At 35.9% G+C, this 21,733-nt stretch overlaps 1 protein-coding gene across 4 annotated transcripts in view; it reads left to right on the top strand.

The window, feature by feature from the left end:
* The window catches only part of LOC106510209 (uncharacterized), a 561,578-nt gene extending 541,357 nt beyond the window's left edge, over window positions 1–20,221 (top strand). For 3 of the 4 annotated variants that reach the window (XR_014844618.1, XR_014844619.1, XM_085023822.1), the window contains one exon: window positions 16,665–20,221. Coding sequence is in view for 1 of the 4 variants with exons in the window: in XM_085023822.1 (XP_084879948.1) it covers window positions 16,665–16,771 (107 nt within the window). In the remaining 3 variants the exon portion in view is untranslated. The remainder of the gene's footprint in view (window positions 1–16,664) is intronic. The other variant, XR_014844620.1, reaches the window with a different exon arrangement.
* Window positions 20,222–21,733: the final 1,512 nt, after the last annotated feature.

A 21,733-nucleotide genomic window follows, 5' to 3' on the forward strand; every position in this document is an offset into this window, starting at 1 on the left:
CAATGCCTATAGAGATCCAGGGAAATAAATATTTATTGTATTTCTTAATAAGTATCATTACATTCAGTGGGACTACTGTTGGAGTAATGGGCACAGCAGTGAAAGGAAGACAAGAATTAGAGACAATGCCAAGTGAAAAATGCGTGTTTTTCACAAATTTCTCATATGCAACCCCTGTTATCTAGAACAGCAAAGTAGAGAGATATTTCTTAAATGCCTTTAAAGTATCAGCAAGTGCTCTTTGAATTTGCAGCAGCCTTATGTAACCTCAGTCACACTGAAGTACTATTTCCAAAAACCATTTCCCCAATAGTGCGGGTGGAAGAATACAAAATACCTATCCGTCCCAGTCAGAATTAAGGATGTGTATATATTTTATAAGCTTGGAAAAATGGCCAAGATATTTCTAGCTCCTTGTCTGTACTAGTCTGAAAGCACAGTAAATTCTAAACTCTGATTTATTATAATGCAAGTATAAGAGTCAAAAGATAGAGATTTGTTTTAGTTCTTCTCCCTCCCGAGTAACCCAAGGCTTCCTGTTTTTTATGGGATGAAAATTTAAATGAGACAGTGAAAGTGACGGGCTGCATCATTAGCTCTCAGATTGCAGAAAATACTTGCTAAATATAATTCATTTAAATAGATTCAGAGCAAAAAAGTCAGAGTACAAGTCTTAAGTATAGATCTTCAAATAAGGAACCATAAAGCTGAAGTTTTAGAAGCTGAATTAAAAAATAAGTTATATGAAAAAAATTACAGTATCCCAATAATGTTTTAACCCTAACTAGCATTTTCAGAGCATAAAAAGAAATGAAACATATTGCAAAAGGTTATTTTTGGCCTCTTTTAAACGTATAGGGACTCAACCCCCCTTACCTCTGTCTCATCCCTACAGTCATGAAATCTGAAATGCTCATTTTTACCACAGCATCTTTAATTCTCTCTCTCCTTGCCTTTTTTTCTCATTCTTTTACAACAACTGATCCTTAGCATCATGGACATCTTTAAACCTTCAATTCTTCAACTCATCTCTTTTCTTCCATTTTATCCCAGTCCACCTTTCCATGCCTCTCCTGGACTACATTGGTAACATCGTCCATAGAATCTCTCACTTTCTTATCATTCCCCTTTGCCCACTGTGCCCAGTACCCCCACAAGGAGTCACCTCCACACTGCACAATATAGGGTGAACTTCCTGACATGTCACATATCCCTTGGATAGCCTTCTCAATCCATTTGGTGTTTTTATAGTGTCCCTGAAGCTCCTGGCTCTCACACAAGACCAGCCACCTATTCAGTTCAGTTCTTCTAGCGAGACTACACTCTCCTGGCCTCTTTTCAGCCTTAGGCATACCTGGTCTCCACACAGCTGCATTTTGAAATTCTTTCCTATGACATCAGTCTTTCTTCTGTGTGTTCTTTTGAAATATTCTTCCTTGTGTCATTTTTCTCCCCTTGACTCTTAAGTGTTGGTATCTTCAAGGTTAGAGGCTCAATTTTTTTTTTTCTTAAACTTTCTTCACTAGTTTTCTGGTTCATCTTCACACCTTCCATTCTGACCTTTACGTAGATGGCAACATATGCAAGTCTAGGATGAGAAATGCAGTGTACTGTCTGAGAATAATCTACTCCATTGATTGTAAGGATTGTTTGAACAGTTTATTCTAAAAGAGGACAACCATTCTCTCCTTAAATTACAGAACTTTAGAATCTTCACCCCTTTCCCTAGTGAGGTTTTTTTTTTTTTTTTTTTCCCCTGTCATCTGATCTCATTTTCCTAGCTACCGCATGTATTTTTCCATGCAGTTGTATTCTGGCATCCCTTAATTAAGATCAGCATTATTCCAAAGTTCCCCTAAAATCAGTTCCTCTTTCTGATTTTTCCTTGTTAATTTTGCGTTCTCTTCTAGTCACCCAAAATGAAAACATGGATTCATCTTTGGTTCAATTCTATTCTTTTTCTTTCTAGCTAGTTGTTGTCAACTACTATGGGTGACTCTTTCTTTTATGTCATTATATGTCATAAACGTTTTATTACTTTATTCCTAACAATTAGGCTTGTATAAATTTTTCTCTATGATTCTCACTTCTTTTGACTATTCTCCCTTTCCTGTTCTCTTTACCTCCAGTTTATTTTGGATGTTCCCTGTAGATCTATTTTTCTTAACAATACTTCCTCTCATTTACTCCAAAACTCAAAAACAATGACTAACCAATAGAGTAGGTTCATGGGCATGTGAACTGTGTGGTCCTATAGGGCCCTATGCTGAGGAACACCCCACATTTGGTTTTATGATCTGCTATGGCTTTCTTGAAATTCTTAATAATATTTTAACAAGGGGCTGTGCATTTTTATTTTGCACAGAGACCCCCAGATCATGCAGCCCATCTGGCTTCCAAAGACAATGAATATTGGTAGGACAATTCCATACCAGCTTCCTTCCTAAAACTCTATGCTTTTTATACCCAGTACCTTCCCAGCCCTAGTGACCATTCCTATATTCTTCAATGAAACGGAGTCACCACTTGTATTACAGATATATTTGTTTCCTAGTTTTGTGGGGAAAAAAAATCCTTGATATACTCTCAATTTATTTCTTCAAAATTTTACCCAAATTCTGTTTTCCATATCTTTTTTCTCTTAATTTTTATTCTGCGTCTCCACATAATTGAGCTACAGCTCTCCTCTAAAATCAACAAGTGCTGTGTTTATTTATTTTTAGAGAAAATATTTATCACCTTTCCCTTAATTTTCCTTTGAGCAAATGTCTTATTGTAACAGACTGAAAACTATAAGGAGATAAGTAAAAACTCTCTTATTTATGTATCAGAGTGTGTAATAAAAAATTTACTAACGTAGTCTATTTTTTAAAAGTTTGGTAATTCCTGTTGTAGCTCAGTGGGTTAAGGGCATGATGTTGTCTCTGTGAGGATGCAGGTTCAATCCCTGACCTGGCTTAGTGGGTTAAGGATCTTGTGTTGCCATAAGTTACAGTGTACCTCACAGATGTGTCTCAGATCCAGTGTTGCCATGGTTGTGGCAAAGGCCACAGCTGCAGCTCTAATATGACCCCTGGCCTGGGAACTTCCATATGCCATAAAAAGAAAAAAATTATATTATAAATTATAAATTATAAATATATATGAATATATTTGTCTTTCCTGATTTCCTATCTATACAGTGCTTGCTTCTGAATGGAACAGGGAAAGGGCAGAAATCCAGCTATAATAAATTCAGTGATGGGAAAACTTGAAATATGAAGGAAAAAAGAGGCAAAAGGAGAGAGGAAAAATCCAGGAATATGGACACAAACATATCAATTCAACTGATTAACATGTTTCCTGGTTGTAATCACTAAGCTCTCTGACATTCTGGAAAGGTGATATATCATTTGATGTGCTTGGTCTAGAACAGAAAAAGTAGAATCTAGGAAATAAAACTGGAGATGATGTAGCCAGCCTCCAGCATTTTGTTTATGAGAGCATCCATTCGTGTCAGCTTGGGCTTGTTGAGTAATATCCATTCTGCCCTTGAGGCATAGATCAAGCAATGAAATTTTGTTATATTAGTCCTTTCAGGTTTTCAGCAGATACAAGAATATCCGGAAACTTCTTAGTGTAAGGTGGTTATATATTTATCAGATTTTGTTGAATATATCAGAGATTCTGTTATTTTGACTAAACTACTTTTTTGAACAGATATGATAAATATTAAAGACAGAGGGCAAAAAGAGTGAAGAATTCAGACAAGAATAAAAATGAAAAATAAGTGAGACAATACATCTTCTAGGTGGAGTGAAATTCAAACATCATCCAAGCCAGTTCAATCATTTAATTCCCTCATTTTCACCCCCTACTCTTTCATACCCTGATTACTTAAATAAATGCATATTTAATTGTTAGAGAGGAAAACTTGTAAGCCAAACTTATGAATATATTATTATAATTTTGTTTAAACTCTTCCTATCAAATGAGTGTCCTCCTACCATTTAGGAAAAAATATTGGTGTGTGCAGTGAACACAGTATCAAATGTAAAAAAAGCAAAAGGAATTGTTTGTAAAGAGGATTAATGTAGGTACATATGAAGATCCTATAGAATCATCAGTGGCTTTATTTGAGTCAGAGGATATTGCCTTTGTGATGAAAAGAGGAAGAAGCAAAAAGCATGCAGTTTTTCAGGGACGCTTAAACTGCCCCTCTTGTCGATCCTGGAGAAGAAATACTGGAGAGGCAGTGGAAAACATTAATCCCAGGAGAGACCATGGCATTCACCTAATGTTTCCCCCAATCTACTAATACATAATAAAATATGAACGTATACAGTTTTGCCTTCTATATTTCAGGGCTTTTACTTCATTTCTATTTTTTGTAACTGCCTCAGTATGTTTAAGACAAAGTTAAATAATAATGGTGACAGTATATATACATGAATATATATGTATGTACATGTATATAATGAATATATGTACAAGTATATTATACAATATATACATGAATATATAAGTGAATATACATGTACATTATAATATGTATTTTCAAATCCTATCAAATGCCATTTCAACATCTGTTGAGACATTTTTCTCCTTTAGTCTATTAACATTACACCAATTGTGTAACATTGATTTAGTAGCATTACAATATGCTCTAAGTCTGTCATGTCCTTATCCCTCTTTTTCTTATGTAACTATTAGAGGCCAGTAGTCCAAGTTAATTGGAAACCATTATTTTCATTCCTGCACTGTTGTCAATATTCTCTAACATCAAATCCCATGAGGATGAGCCAACCAACTACTAAAGCTCTTGGACTCTTGATTTCAATACCATTTTTATCCACCAAGCTTCAGCTCTAACTTTGACTTTGTTATTATCAATAATAGCACCTCATTCAAAATCTTGATTTGTACCCTCGGATGATCTCCCCACTTTCTATTATACTTCCAACTCAATATTCCATTCCAGCATTTCTTCAACCTTCTTAGAACTCCTGATCTCTAACCTACTACTTTTAAGTCTTCATCCTGTCTCCTAACGTCTTATGTTCTATTATTTCCCCCGGATTTAGCTTAGATTCCATGATCTATCATTGTAATAAGTATCCTATAAATGCCATTAAATCCTATGTCCCTCTATAATATTTGCCTGGGAAAGCAACTTTAATAAATCCCAAGTATTCAAATGTCACATGTCTTTTTAAGAGCAGTTGAACATGTTGGGTGGATAACATGTTGACATATCATACTTTAAATACAGGACCACATATTTCAAATGGGTACCTACATTATCCAACAATCCTTTTATATAATATTTATGCTAAAAGAATATTTATGCTAAAAAGTAATTAAATACCTCTTTTATATACAACTTTATAATTCACCTTTCCCTCTCTTTCAGTGGTGATCTTAGTTTTTGCTTCATTTTGAATAGTAAGAGAAACTCTCTGCTTAGAAGCCTGCCTGTATAGGAATATTTGCCTCCTTCCTTCAGTGAATGTTGCTGTCCCTATTTCTGACAACTCCCTCTCTCAAATATGCACCAGATACTATAAACCCTTGCCAAGAAGGGAATTTTTCCTGAAATGTCCTCTTTCCTTGCATCCTCAACATTTCCCTTCTACTGGATCATTCTTATCAACATACGTAGAATCTATAATAATTTCCATTTTAAAACTAACAACCAATCAGGAGTTCCCATCTTGGCTCAGCAGACAGGAATCTGATTAGCATTCATGGGAACGCAGGTTCGATCCCTGGCCTTGCTCAGTGGGTTAAGGATCTGGCATTGCTGTGAGCTGTGGTGTAGGACACAGATGCGGCTTGGATCTGGCATTGCTGTGCCCGTGGTGTAGGCCAGCAGCTCCAGCTCCAGTTCCATCCCTAGCCTGGGAACCTCCATATGCTGTGACTACAGCCCTAAAAAGACCAAAGACAAAAATAAAATAAAATAAAATAAAACAAAATAAAATAAAACAACTAATCAAAACTCAAAGTAACAACAATAAAGATATGTTAGGACCCTCATATCCCTCTTCAGTTTTCCCTTCATCATTTCCTTTTTTCTTCTTATTTATTACAAAAGTTTTTGAAAGATTTGTCCCTGCTCACTGAGCCTGTTTCTTCATATCTCATTTTCACTTTAACCCACTTATCCCATGATTCATTGAAACTACAAAGGTTGAGGTCCTCGACCTCTTCCATTGCCTCAAATTCAGTGATCTTCAGGTAACAATCTCTCTATGAAGCATCTGACATTTTTAATCAACTCTTCCTTCTTGATACACTTCTTTCATTTGTATTCTCTGCTAACACCGAAACCTAATCATATTTTCTTTTCAGTTTTTTGTTGTCATTGCTGTCATTGCCATATCTTTTTCCTAGTCTTCAGAGAAGCATCCCCCAGATCTTATCCTCAGTCCTTTTTCTCTATTTTCTTCCTAGGGAAAACACTTTAGTCCTTGGGGAATTCAATTACAAGTATTTGCTGATGACACCAAAATATAAATATTTAGATCTCCTCTTCTCTGAGTTCTGGATTCATGTGTTCCATTGGTTGATTTGATTTAAGATTGACAAGTTTAACATGGAACACTTGTTTCCCAGGCTCAAAGATCTATAAGATTGACAAGTTTACCATGGAACACTTGTTTCCCAGGCTCAAAGATCTACTCTTCCTACAGTTTTCTCAACTCAATGAATTTGTCTTTTCTTTGGAGGTCACCTAAATTCACTCCTTTGTAATCAGCAAGAAAGGAAAAGATACCAAAAATTTACATATTTTGTTGACCTTGAATAGTGCTGCCCCTAGACTGCTTTCTCATTTTCCTTAGATGTAATCAAGCTGAATCACTGAATACTGGGTAATGGTTACAACCATCACATATCCAATCAGGGTGTCTTAGTTTTTACTAATTCTTAAACCTAGTTCATAAAACCTCTGCTAACAGAATGTTCCAAAATTTAATAAATATATTTTCTCTTGAAAGTCATGAAGGTGATAGATGGTGCCACAGGAAATGTCCTATTTAAGAAAGAATAATCTAGAAATAGTGTGCTGAATTATAGTATGAAATACTGGAGAAAGAGAGAGATGGCTATAAAGTTATGGAATTCAGTAGTGAGATCACAGAAATCTTTTCAAGGATGTGGTAATTACTTATCCCTTAACTTGGTTAATATCCCTTTCCTGAGTTCCTACAGTTTGCCTCAAAGTGTATCTCTGAAGTTGTGCTATCAAGGACTGAGTTTGATGTTTGGCAAAAATATCACATAAGGGAGTTCCTTTGTGGTGCAGTGGAAACAAATCTGACTAATATCCATGAGGATGCGGGTTTGATCCCTGGCCTTGCTCAGTGGGTCGGCAATCCAGTGTTGCTCTATGCTGTGGTGTAGGTCCAGACGAGGCTCATTTCTGGCATTGCTGTGGCTCTAGCATAGGCCGGCAGCTGTAGCTCAGATCTGACCCCTAGCCTGGGAACTTCCATAGGCTGTGGGTGTAGCCCTTAAAAAAAAAAACAAACAAAAAAAGCAACCAAAAAACCCCCAAAGTCATACAAATTTCAAAGAAATTAATTAAAATACATTAAATTTGATTATTTTCAAATTATCAGAGGACTTCAAGCTGGAAGTGGAGGGGTGTTCAGTGTGGAGGGTGCCTTATGTTTTTCCAATTTCCTAAATCGAAATGTGTTGGCATTGGTGGTGATAAAATTCTGCTTTGTACGGTAAGATCTTGGCAGGCTGTAGGAAGCAGAGACTGGGGGTTTAGCAAATATCTTCTTATACTCCAACTATGTAATCCTAAAATTCTATTGCTTGTTTGCAAAACTTTCCTTTTTCAAGCTAGAATACTGGCTCTAGTACCTGGATCTTAAATACAACTTATGCCATCAGCATTATCCAGCTTCAATGGTTACATAATGATGACTAAGCATTCCATATACATAGTAGCAGCAGGACTACATAAAGATGGTCTGTCTTTAGGCTTGCATAAGCAGTTATTTACAAGGCCTAGATGCAACTGATCATGGCATTCCTTGGCAGGGCTCCCCTTACCTAAGCATTTTAGAAATACACAAATAAATAATTAGAATACAGGGACTAAATTAATCCTCAGCAAAGTGAACATAGAATTACATGTACAGGAAACAAAAATATTTTTTGTAGTGAAGTAGATATATTCAATGCATGTTTATTCTCTTAATGTGATATTATGGGGTTCAGAAACATAGACTGTATCTTATAGAAGGGAAAACTTTATTATTAAAAGAAAATAGATATCAATGCAAGTTTTGAGACCAGTGCTGCTTGCTGAGTTTTAAGCATATTTTATGTCTAATGTATCTGCAAGTCTGAATTAGAAACTCTCCCTGACTCTTGATTGCATGACTATAAAACTGATTTATGAATAGACATAAGAATCAATAACTCCTTTTCACATAAGAACAAATAATGTGTGTGAATAGCTGAGTGCTATACTTTATGTTTGGAGGTCTATCACTGCAAACAGTCATATATCTAGACAGTATTTCTAAGTGCTAGAACTTGTCATTCAATTGTGGAATTAGTTGATACTGTGAGTGATCGAAAAGGAAGATTATTCTCAACTGAGAATAAATAGTTCTTTCTATATTTTGTATTTAATAAAATATCTGAAGTACTCCACACTTTACAAATATTTAGTCTTATTTATATTTTTGCTTTTGAATAGTAAATAAAATTAGTCAAAACATCAGAGATATTTAGTATCTTTGTAAAAGCAAATTTCCACTTTCTTGGAAACCCAGAAGTTTCCATATACATCCAGAAAAAATGGCCTTTATCCCCGCACCTCCCCTCAACACACAGTTTAGGAGAAGACCAGAGACCTTGGCATTCCTGTCCTGACAGACTGAATCAAGGACTGTGATTCCATGGCTAATCCCTGGATCATGCTGGTTAGCAATCCATGGATTTTATTCATTAGAAAAAGACAATCTAGCACTAGATTTGATTAAAGCCTAAAAAGTTTTGAGATATAGAATTTTTTTAATGGTAAGTCCATCTATTGCCAGGACTATGTTTTTAAATAAAAATGTTCATTGAATTAATTCAAATGCTTTTTCATCAACTAAAAAAATAACAATAGTTTCTTTACTTTGACATAATGATAGATTATGGCAAAAGAGTCCTTCTATAAAATACCTTTAAGTTTATAAAATGAGCTGTACTAAAATATGATGTTTTATTGTCATTTGGAATTCAAATTGGTAGTACGCTAGATAAAAATATTTTCATCAATTATATTTGGTCTTATTTGGTCTTATAGTTTTCTCTTTGTGAATATATTACCCTATTTTGATGTTAGCATTTTGTTTGCTTCACAAAATTAAAATCCTAATACAAAGGTAGTAAATGACCATTGGATTATCTGTTCAACCCACAACTCCTTCCACTGATCTACTTTTTGACTAGATATGGATGTTGATATCCATGTTGGTTTTATGTCATTTATTTTTGTCTATAATTTTTTGGATCAAGAGTGGTCCATTCAGATTTTCTCTCCTGAAAACTTAGAGATGGAATGCAAAGACGTTAGTCAGTTTTCTAGGTTTCTTGAAATTTGGTAAATAAATTCAGGTGCTGAGACCGACATCAAGAGTCTCTCGTATTGAGATAGAAAATACTAGTCTTCACATGCTGCCTAAGGGGAGACAATATTGCCCTACCTCCCTGGTACCAGATAGGACCATAGGTTAAATTGTCACCATTGAAATCTTTGTCTTGGTCTTAGGACATTACGTTACCCTTGACTCCATGCATCCCTAAGTGCTAGAACACAAAAATATCCATAATCCAGCCTGAATTTCAGAAAACAATATCAGAGGGTATATAGAAATCAGTTTTGAAAAAATCTGGGTCTCTGACTGCTGACTTGAGGTGCTCACTTTAGGAGTTTTATATCTGAGGGGGAAAAAAAAAAACCCCAACTTCTTCCTAAGCTTCTTAACTTTGGGTCTCTTTTTTAAAATAGCAGCTAGGCCTTTATCCTAAGTAGGTCAAGCATATGAAACAGTAAATAATATTAGGTAGGAATAGAGTAGAAAATGAAGCAGATTGAAGGAGACACAGAAGCTAAAAAAGCATATGAATCCGAAGGGATACACTAAGAGGTAAGTACTAGGTTCTGTTTTTCCTGTTTCTTATTTAATGTTTGTATCTTAATTAAGTGCATTCTAACATAACCAATTCCCAGAGTTAGGCTCTGTACATTATAATAAGTTCCCTTTTTTTTCATATAAGCTAGATTGAGTTTTCCTTCCAAAAAAGTCATTACTAATTCGATATTTGATCCAATGTCTGAGATTGCAGGTAACAAATCCCAGAACTATGCCTGGATGGGGAGTAGAGAATGAAGATGCCTCTATCCTGGCTCTTGAAACTGACTTCATATATACATTACCCAAGTGATTTTCCACTGCCTTTGGTATGCAGATGATATACCCTCATAAAACATTTTAGGGGACTTAGAAGCCAAATGTAATCAAATTGTTTTGATTATATTTCTACATAGCAGAAAAGAGTCCAATTAAAGTCCAAAGCTCCTTTGGCTAGAAGTAGAAAGACAGAAAAATAGATTGAAGCTCTGAAATTATTGAGATCCAAATTAATTAGATTGATAATAATTACAATAATAAAGATTGTTTATATGCATGATTCCTGGGAGCCAAGTAATTCATATGCATTGTCATATTTAATTTTCACAAAAATTCAAAAAAGAAAGATTCTTTTATCATTTTTTTATACATCTGAGTAAACTGATATCTAGAGTGTTCAGAAATTTGCCCAAAGGGTTAGAGACAGATTTGGTTCTAGTCTGATTTATGCAACAACTACTACACTTTTAAGCATTATGCTATATTGAACATGATCAAGAAATCAACCATGTGCTTTGCTGAACTGCAGTGGCTAAATTCTCTCCTATTTGTACTTGTGACAAAAGCTGATTCCTGACTGAAAATGAGTGAAAAATTCTGTATGGCTTAAAGTGAGAAAATTAAAAACCATTCTGGGCATTTCAAACAACTGTGTCTACGTACGTGGAATTAGTTTATGGGTGACAGAAGGACTGAGGACCCAAAGAAGGAGTGGCGGGACAACCTGGAAATTAGAACAGGAAGCCTGAGAGACAAATAGAAGAGGCAGTGTTATAAAATTCCAGAAACTGATCTACTAAAGGAGTTAGAATCATCGTGAAAGCAAGAGCTGACAAGAACTGGTGCTCAGGGAGCTAGATCCTTGGAGGAGAAGCTGCCAGTGCTGGAGGCAGCCTCTAAAGCAGAGCAAGCGAGGGTGAAATACTATGGTTCTCTGTTCTTCCCACTCCCTCGTCTTCAGTGAGAACCTACTATTGGCAGAAACTGCCAAAAGAAAGTTTGCAGGGAAGTCTGGGAAATGAAGTCCTCTGTATCAGTGAACAGAGCAGGGACTCAATAGGGATGTATATTAGAGAAAACGATCATAGCAGCAGTGGAAGCACACCTGTCAGATTGCTGATTGCAAGGAACCTAATTAACTGATGAAGGACTCCAGCTTCTGTGCTTCTGAAATACCACACCTCCAAGAGCTGCTCCTAACAAATGGCTGCTTGTGGCAGAGATACTATGTCAGACCCAGTCCTGAGAGAGGGGCTGCTGCTCTGATGCACTTTGGCTCTTGGGCATGTTGATAAAATTTCCTTAGAACTTCACCACAGTCTAAGACTTTTGCTATTGTTTGATTTTTTTATTCTGTTCTTTTATTTTACTTTATTTATTTATTTATTTATTTATTTATTTATTTATTTATTTATTTATTTATTTATTTATTTATTTTTACAGTGATTAGACCTACATTATGGTCCAACTGGCTCTTCCAGCCTCTTTGGGTTCATTCTCCATGTGTCCCCAAAGTGTTTCCTAATAAATCACTTGCACCTTTAATTCTATTTTGTCTGCTTCTCAGAAGACTCAAACTCAGGAACAGGTGCAAGCAAATATATTTCAAAGACAGAAGGCAAATTAGAAGAATATATCTGTCACATAAAATAAAACCAATAATGTTAAATGAAAAATAGCCCTACAAATAGAATATAAACAGTGAATTTATAGAAAATGAAATAGAAAATGTCCAAAAATGATGTAAAATGTTTTTTAACAATTAGGAACTAACAAATACATTTATAATGAGATACCACTTTATTAGTCAAAAAATAGAAAACTGATAATAATCAATAATGAGAATAGTTCAATCACTTTCTTACATGGCTGGTAGGAGTATTAAATGTTATATTCTTTATTTATGTAAATTTACTGATAACTACGCTATTAGTTTGCAAGAACTGCCATAATTGGGCATGGCAGACTGAGTGGCTAAACAAAATATATATATATTTTCTCCTATTTCTGGGGAACAGGATTCTATGATCAAATGCAGGCAGGTTTAGTTTCTCCTGAGTGCTCTCTCCTTGGCCTGCAGATGGGCAACTTCTCGCTGTTTTCACATGGTTGTCCCTCTTTCTGGTGTTGCCTGTGCTCCAGTCTCCTCGTCCGTTAAGGAATCATGCATATTGGACTAAAGTCTCCTATCCAGAGGACCTCATTTTCCCTTTATTACCCTTTTCAAGGCCCTGTGTATAAATAGTCACATTCTGAGATACTGGGGTTAAGACGTCAACATGGGAATTTGGGAGGACAGAATTTATCCCATGACAACTATTAAATTTAGGACATATGTTTCAACTCAGGCAGGAATACAGTTTGTGGTTCCCTTCCTTTGGGAACTAACCCTTCCTCTAAACTGCGGTATTCTTTTCTATATAATCTGTGCTGTTTCACTAAGGTGGGATCTCCGTGCTCTCTTTAGTCTTCTGTGACTCATCTGAAGGCCAGAATATTCCTCCTTATCCACAATGATTGTTTGTCCCCTTAGATGTTCCCTGGACAGACATGACTCAGACTGGACTAAGTAGTGTCATTACTGGGTTTTTCCAAAATATTTGGGAAAGTTACATTTTTTTCTTGGATGTTGGCTTGGACACCTGGATACGGTCTCCTCATCATACTGAAGGAATCTATCTCAGAATAACAGTAAATAGAGAAAAGCAGAGAGATGGATGGACAGACTTTGGATAACATATACCTGTAACTCTAACAGTTCTTGACTCACATGAAACTTTTGGTTTCCTAATAGCATTAGACAAGAAATTGTTTTTGTTGCTGAGCTATTTGAATTGCATTTTTGTCATGTGCAACCAGAATCCTAACTAATACTCATGCATATTCAAAATTTTAATTCTAAAAATGGTCATTGAGGAGTTCCCATCATGGCACAGTGGAAACGAATTCCATTAGGAACGATGAGGTGGCGGGTTTGAGCCCTGCCCTCACTCAGTGGGTTAAGGATCCGGTGTTGCCGTGAGCTGTGGTGCCAGACATGGCTTGGATCAGGTGTTGCTGTGGCTGTGGAGTAGGCCAGAGCTGTAGCTCTGATTCAGCCCCTAGCCTGGGAATATCCATATGCTGCAGGTGTGGCCCTTAAAAAAAAAAAAAAAAAGTTCATTGAAGTATTGTTTTTAAAGTTAAAAATGTCAATTATTTTAATTCCTTTAATTCCTGATTTAATATATTGTGTTATAGACCGTGGAATCATGTGAGTCTACATGTGACATGTAAAAACAATAATATATTTAGTAATAAAGAAAGCAATTACCAAATAAAATTATGATCCTTCTTATAAGTGTATGGGCATATGTAAGTGTATAAAGCATAGAAATATGGATATAGTGGTCATTATGGCAGAAGGAATGGGATGGGAGTTAGTTTTGAAGTCAAATGAGAATTTCATCATCAATTATTTATGCTTACATTTTCTTTTTCATTTAACATATACTCTCATAGTTTTTATTTACCTTTTTTTTTGTTTTTTGTTTTTTTGTTTGTTTGTTTTTTTTGTTTTTGGTCTTTTTTGTCTTTTGAGGGCCACACCCATGGCATATGGAGGTTCTCAGGCTAGGGGTCGAATCGGAGCTGTAGCCACCAGCCTACTCCAGAGCCATAGCAATGCCAGATCTGAGCCGCGTCTGTGACCTACACCACAGCTCACGGCAACTCCGGATCCTTAACCCACTGAGCGAGGCCAGGGATCGAACCCGCAACCTCATGGTTCCTAGTTGGATTCGTTTCCACTGTGCCGTGATGGGAACTCTGTTACTTGTTATTTTTAATTAAAGTATAGTTGATTTATAATGTAATGCCAGTTTTTGCTGTATGACAGTGACATATATACATATACACACACACAAACGCATATATATATATACATATATGCACATATAATATACATTTTTTTTCTTTTTTTCCATCATGTTCTATCCCAGGAGTCTGGACATAGTTCCTTATGATATATGGCAGGACCTTGTTTATCCATTCTAAATGTGATAGTTTGTGTCTACTAACCCCAAACTCCCAGTTCATCTCACTCCTCCTCCTTCCCCCTTGGTAACCCTCCCAGGACTGTTCTCTATGCCCATGAGTCTATTTTGTAGATAGGTTCATTTGTGCCATATTTTAGATTCCATGTATTGGTGATATCACATGGTATTTGTCTTTCTCTTTATGACTTACTTCACTCAGTGTGAGAGTCTCTAGTCACATTCATGTTGCTGCAAAAGGCATTATTTCATTCGTTTTATGGCTGAGTAGTATTACATTGTGTATTTGTAACATATCTGCTTAATTCATTCATCTGTTGATGGACATTTAGGTTGTTTCCATGTCTTTGCTATTGCGAATAGTGCTGGTATGAATATACAGATGAACATTTGGGTGCATGCATCCCTTTGAATCATTGTTTTGTCTGGATATATGCCCAGGAGTATGATTGCTGGATCTATATTTAGCTTTATGATTGCTGGTCTATATTTAGCTTTCTGAGGAACCTCCGTACTGTTTTCCTTAGTGGTTGTACCAATTTACATTCCCACCAACAGTGTAGGAGGGTTCCCTTTTCTCCACACTCTCTCGAGCATTTGTTATTTGTAGACTTATTAATTGAAGCAAACCATTCTGACAGCTGTGAGGTGGTACCTCATTGTAGTTTTCATTTGCATTTCTCTAGTGATGTTGAGCATCTTCCATGCACCTACTGGTCATCCACATTCTTCTTTGGAGAAATGTCTATTTAGGCCTTCTGCCTATTTTTGATTGGGTTGTTTGCTTTTTTGTTGTTGAGTTTTATGACTTATTTATATATTTTGGAGATTAAGCTCTTGTTGATTGCTTCATTTGCAATTATTCTCTCTTACTCCATAGAAGTGTCTTTTCACTTGTTCTTATGGTTTCTTTCTCTGTTCAAAGCTTGTAAGTTTGATTAGGTCCAGTTATTTATTTATTTTCTATTGCATTGGGAGACTGACCTAATCAAACATTTGTATGGTTTATGTCAGAGAATGTTTTGCTTATGTTATCTTCTAGAAGTTTTATGGTGTCATATTTTATGCTTGTCTTTAAGCCATTTTGAGTTTATTTTTGTGCGTGGTGTGAGGATGTGTTCTAGTTTCATTGATTTACATGCAGCTGTCCATTTTTCTCAGCACCAATTACTGAAAAGACTTTTTCTCATTTTATATTCTTGCCTCTTTTGTTGAAGACTAAAAATTGACCATAGGTGTTTATTTCTGGGCTTCCCATTCTGTCCTAGAGGTTGTATGTTTTTGTACCAATATCACAGTCTTTTGATTACTATAGCTTTGTAGAATTGTCTGAAGTCTGGGAAAGTTATGCCTCCTGATTTTTTTCCCTTCGTAGTTATTGATTGATTGATTGATTGATCATCTTTTTAGGACCACACTTGTGGCATATGGAGGTTCCCTGGCTAGGGGTCGAATTGTAGCTGTAGCTGCCAGCTTATGCCACAGCCATATCAATGCCAGATCCAAGCTGTATCTGTGACCCACACCACAGCTCACAGCAAGGCCAGATCCTTAACCCACTGAGGAAGGCCTGGGATCAAATCCACATCCTTATGGATACTAGTCAGGTTGGCTAACTGCCTAGCCCCAGTGGGAACTCCCATAATACTTTTTAAATGATAATTCTGAGCTTCTGAATTACTCCAGCTTACACTGCCAATGTATTCAGTAGATGCATGAGAGATGCTTATAGTTACATGTATTTTTTTTTCTTTGCTTTTTAGGGCCACGGCCACAGCATATGTAGGTTCCTAGGCTAGGGGTCTAATCGAAGCTACAGCTGCTGGCCTATACCACAGCCACAGCAATGCCAGATCCAAGCCGCAACTGCGACCTACACCACAGCTCACAGCAATGCTGGATCCTTAACCCACTGAGCGAGACCAGGGATCGAACCCGCAACCTCATGGTTCCTAGTCGGATTCATTAACCACTGAGCCACCACGGGAACTCCTCTATAGTTACATGGATTTAAGGGTAAAGTAGGCAGAATAATGCCCGTCCATCTCCTGCCAAAATGATCACTCTATAATCCATGGAAACTGGAAATACAATACCTAACATATCAAATCTAACTTTACAGATTAAATTAAAGTTAGAGACAATGAGATGAGAAGATTAGATTGGATGATCCATTTGGCCCAATATGATAACATGGACTCTTAATCTTTCCCACCCACAGAGAACCAGAGAGAAGACAGCATGGTTAAAACTCCACCCTCTATTTCTGGATTTGAAGAAAAGGAAGGGGGCTTGAGCTCAGGAATGTGCATGATCTCTAGAAACTGAAAAAACAAGAAAATGGATTATTCCCTAAAGCTTCCAGAAAGGAATACAGCAATGCAGACTGAAAATATTTTGATTTTTGCCAAGTCAGACCAATGCCGGATTTCTTATCACCTACAGAACGATTAGATGATAAAATGAATTAGTTAAGCCACCAAGTTTGTGGTCGTTTGTTACTGCAGCAACAAAAATACAATAAAAGTATTCCAAAATTTACTATAAATTATACCAAAACTTCAGAAGTCATTCTGACACCTGTATCATTTCATTCATTCTATATTTTGTGCACCTTCTGTTTGGCCAGGCCCTCCCTATATCTTATTATCACAGAAAATCAATGTCTCCAGAAAAGCAAAATGGGCTCTTTTCAGTGAAGATGAACATAAACACCCCATACATGTTGGAAATAGATATTTTATCTGTGATCTTAAAGTAATTAAATAACTTAACATGCTTGAACTTCAAACTGTAGAACATTTCATCAACAGGCTGTCAAATAGGAAAATGCCCTAGATTTAAAAATGGAACAAGGCCCAGATGGATTCACTGAAAGGTTGCAGTTCTCCTGTAAAAGTGCAGATACAGATTGTTAACTAGATATAAGGGAGCCATTCAACAGAAACTCAAAATTGCAAAAAAAATAACAGTTACAGCCCAGTTCTCTTGTGAGCAGGAAATTGTTCTTTAAGTAACTAACATGAGCTTAGGGAGAAAAAAATTAAATTCACAGCTGCACTTATAATGAATATAACTTTGAAAAGAACAGAAACAAACCAATGGCAGATGACTTTATAACAGCATGAGATCAAAAGATTGAGGAATACCTACATAGTGACGTATCCGTTAAAGTTTCATTTATAGATATATTAATTAGATGAAGCAGGTGAAAAAAGATTAGCAAAAGATGAAAGATAAAGCTTCTCTTTTATAGTGAAAGTGTTCAAATTAAAGAAATTAGATGTGATTGTAATAATGATAATAATGAAGATTACTGTCTACATCCTCAAATACCATATTCATTAAACACATGATCAGTGTACACAAAATTAAGAAATCACACGTCTTAATTACTGTTGGAAAAGGAAGCATAATTAATTAGCAAATTAAATATTGAAAATACATTCATGATACAAGCAGTTGATTTCCTGCTATTTTGCTTTAAACTCTTGCATATAATTTGAACACATAAAAGAGCTTGGCTCTATCATTAGTTACCGCTACAAGATATTACTGTGTATGTTAATGGTTCCTAATTATTATTTATTTACAACTTCATTACATATCACAGAGCTTCAGAAATGTATCCTATTACTTAATAGCCTTTTGACATTCCAAGAAATCCCATGGATTGTTTTCAATGAACTCAAAGACAACTCTTAGCTTTTCTTTGGGTTCCACATCTTTGCCAGGCATTCTGACTTACGCACATAATCTCACCACTTCCTCATAATCGTACTCTTCTTTCTCAGAACTTAGTTGCCTCCTCTCTTCTCTTCCACCTCCTCACTTCTGTTTCTTCCCCTCATCCTTCCCTTTCCTTTTTCTGAGTTTGAGCATCTGGTATGTGTTAAACACTATGCTAAGCCTGGTGGACACACAGATGAAAAGTAACCCCAATGAGCTAATATTCTTTGCCAAGACAGGCTTATGAAATAAATTATAATGGAAGATTGAAAGTATTATAAGAGAAAATGCTATGGGAACAAGAAAAGAGACAGAACACCTATGAGAGACAGGTAAAACCTGCCAAAGAGACGATGCTTGACCTGGGGTTTAGTGAATAATGAAGTTTCTTGGGTAAAAAAGAGAAACATAGGTCTGCCTCCTCATGTTCATTTCACATTTGTGTGTGTGTGTGGGTGTGTGTGTGTGGTGTGTGTTTATCTCAGAACCCAGAAGGAACTAGATAACAACACACAGAAAAACTGGTTTATGATAGCTACAGCACTAAAATTTTGATATGTATTCTGAATGTAATGAGGTAGATGAAGGATTTGAAAAATATTCTGGCAACCCTTTCTTTTAATTGCTGCTTTTCTGATCTGCTTGTTCTAGTAGGAGGTGAACTTTAGATGCTAAATTCATAGTTGGCAACTTGCATTGCCTCCAGTTTTGTCTGAACATTTGATTCTAAATTAATAAATATTAGTATTTCCAAATAATTATGGCATCATAAAATTAGATAATACACAAGATATTCAGCACAGCACTTCACATATGTTAGCTCTTAATCAGCAAAATAATCTTAGAGGAAGAAAATTTAAAGCGGGAGTAGGAAAGAGATAGTTTGAACTTTTAGTTTAGAATATATAAAACTTCACCATTTAGCTTGTGCCAATAAAAACTTGTACACTGTTACAAAATACATAATTATCTTTCACTATAATGATAGTAAAATATAAAATCCTCTTTTTAGAAGTTTGGTTCTAAAGGGAAAATGGACTAGAAGTTGATTCTACAAACTGAATAGGCCACATAAGAGTGAAAAGTTGGGGGGAGATAAAATATGGATTAATATTTCTTAAAAAAATAAATGAAGAAAGTTTGTGGGTTAGAAGGAGACAAGATGAAGTCCATGAGAGATTCAATAATTAGGAAACAAACACATAATTGTTTCAGTAAGATGCAAGGGGAAATATTAGGGGATGTGGTCCAGGAAAAACCTCCTACTAGTAAAAGGTTAGCACCTATTCTTGGATACAAGGAAATTAACTGGCCTCTTAACTTGGGGAATTTGCCCAGAAAAATTTATTGAGCTCATATTATAGGCAAGATAGCTAATCTATATGGGATTCAGATTCTGTATTTAAAAATTTACTTTTTAACACAGTATAATTCTGAAGAATGTAGGGCTCCTAATAAAACTTTTAGCTGCTCCCACTTTCAGTTGCGATACTTCTAGTTGGGGATATTTTTATTTATATGAAGCTGTATTTTATCACATTTCTATTGAAACTAAGAAGTGAGATATCATTCATTTGGTTTTGACAATTACTGATCTCTTTAGTCTTACATATTTTAGCTTTGCTTTTAAAATTCTTTCTGAAACAATTTCAGCTGCCATGAAGAATTATATAGAACTAAAATGGGAATTTAATCAGATTTGTACAAGTGAGAGTACTTGCCCCTGCTTTATTCTGCACTATTTCTTCTGAGCTCTCTCTCTCCTGCTAATAATTTGTGTTTAATTTGGGGAAGCTTTTAGGCAAAGTTAATTTTATCATTACTGCATTCCAGGTTTTCTGCCTCCCACCTAGGATCTATGTTGTGTTTTATTATTCTCTGGAAACACCTGTTTTTAAATTGTTAAAGATGAAACTGTACATAAATTATTTCATTTATCCACCATCTGTGTCTTCTTATCTGTGCATTAGTTCTTAATTTTTGATCATCTGTTAATTTAGTCATGATGGAAGTTACTGAAAAATAAAAGTAGAACATCAAGTTCATAAATTCTTCCTATGTGACATTCATATTTATAATTATAAATTACAAATTTGATAAATTTGGAGCCTGAAAAACCCTTAGGTAACAGGTAACAACAAAGGTATTGTGATGGAACCAGTAGCCTCAGTAAGAGAGGGTGCCATTGCAAGCCTGTGGCTCAAATCCTACCACATACACTATCTATTTATTTCACAGAGTATTTAAAAAAAAATTGTCTTTTTTAGGGCTGCACTAGTAGCATATGGAAGTTCCTTGGCCAGGGGTCAAATCAGAGCTTTAGCTGCACGCCTATGCCATGGCCACAGCAATGCCAGATTTGAAACGTGTCTGCGACCTACTCATAGCAACAATGGATCCTTTAACCCACTGAAGGAGGCCAGGGACTGAACCTGCACCTTCATGGATAATAGTTGGGTCAGTTAAATTGCCGCTGAGCCACAATGGGAACGCCTGTAGAATATTTTTAAAACATTTAAGTTATGTGCCAACATTTTGAAAATCTTGCGTTTACATGTAATTTTAAAAATCTAGCTTATTTTACCAAAGTCTAGGAGCAATGGATCCATGTTTTTGCATGGCTGAGATTGGCTGGACCAAGTTTGGAACATGAGCTCCATAGTTTGTCTCTGCCAGTTCCCAGCTGGCTTGCTTAGGATGTCAGAGGAAGTAAAAGAGGAAGGCAAAAAACAAACGCAACAGATGATGAGGGCTTGTTGGCCTTACTGAAAAACTTTGCACTATGCTATTGTGCTATGAGTAATAGGGAGCTACTAAAGGGTTTTAAACAGATAAATGGAAAGAAGAAATTTTTACTATTGGAAGTCATTCTAGATGCTATGTAGAGAACAGATTTATAGAGATCAGAGTGGAAGCAATAAGGCCAGTAAGAAAGGCCACTTTTTTGAAGTGTTCCGGGTAAGATGTGACTGTGCAAGATGGTGGAGACAAAAAATATAGATAAATTTCAAAAAAAAAAATCACGACGTGATTGATCAGTCCAATGGATTGGCTATGTGGGGTTCATGGGAGGTGAAGTAGGAAGTAGGAACTTTTGGGTGGTAGGGCTATTGAGATAACGAATGCTGGATGAGGCCCAGGTTTGGCAAAGTGAAGATCCTGTGAGATTTGAAAATGATATTTGAAAGTCTGTTGAGCTATCCCAGTGTACATGAGAGATTTTGACTGGAAGTCCAAAGATAAATGCTTTGGAGTGAAGGGAGAATGGGAGGTCTGGAAGGGAGGGGTAATTCAGGAAAAGAGAATGAGAGGGAAAAATTAAAATCAGGATAATGAACAAACATAGAAATTATGATAAGAAAGCATATAAATAAGGAGGGAATTTTTAGAGTGGCAGATGCTTTAAGATTCCATGTAGAATCAAGGATGACATATGTTCATAGCGACATGGAAGTCATTGGTCAAAGCACTTTTTGTGGATTAAAAAAAACCCCTATATACAGTGTGTTTATGAGATGCAAATATATCTGTAAACAATTTATAATTAATTTAAGTGAAATT

The sequence above is a fragment of the Sus scrofa genome, chromosome 4 (assembly GCF_054392235.1).
Source record: "Sus scrofa isolate SSC_HxYL_T2T_F1_AM1 chromosome 4, Sscrofa_HxYL_maternal_Yorkshire_Landrace_v2.0, whole genome shotgun sequence".
NCBI lineage: Eukaryota > Metazoa > Chordata > Mammalia > Artiodactyla > Suidae > Sus > Sus scrofa.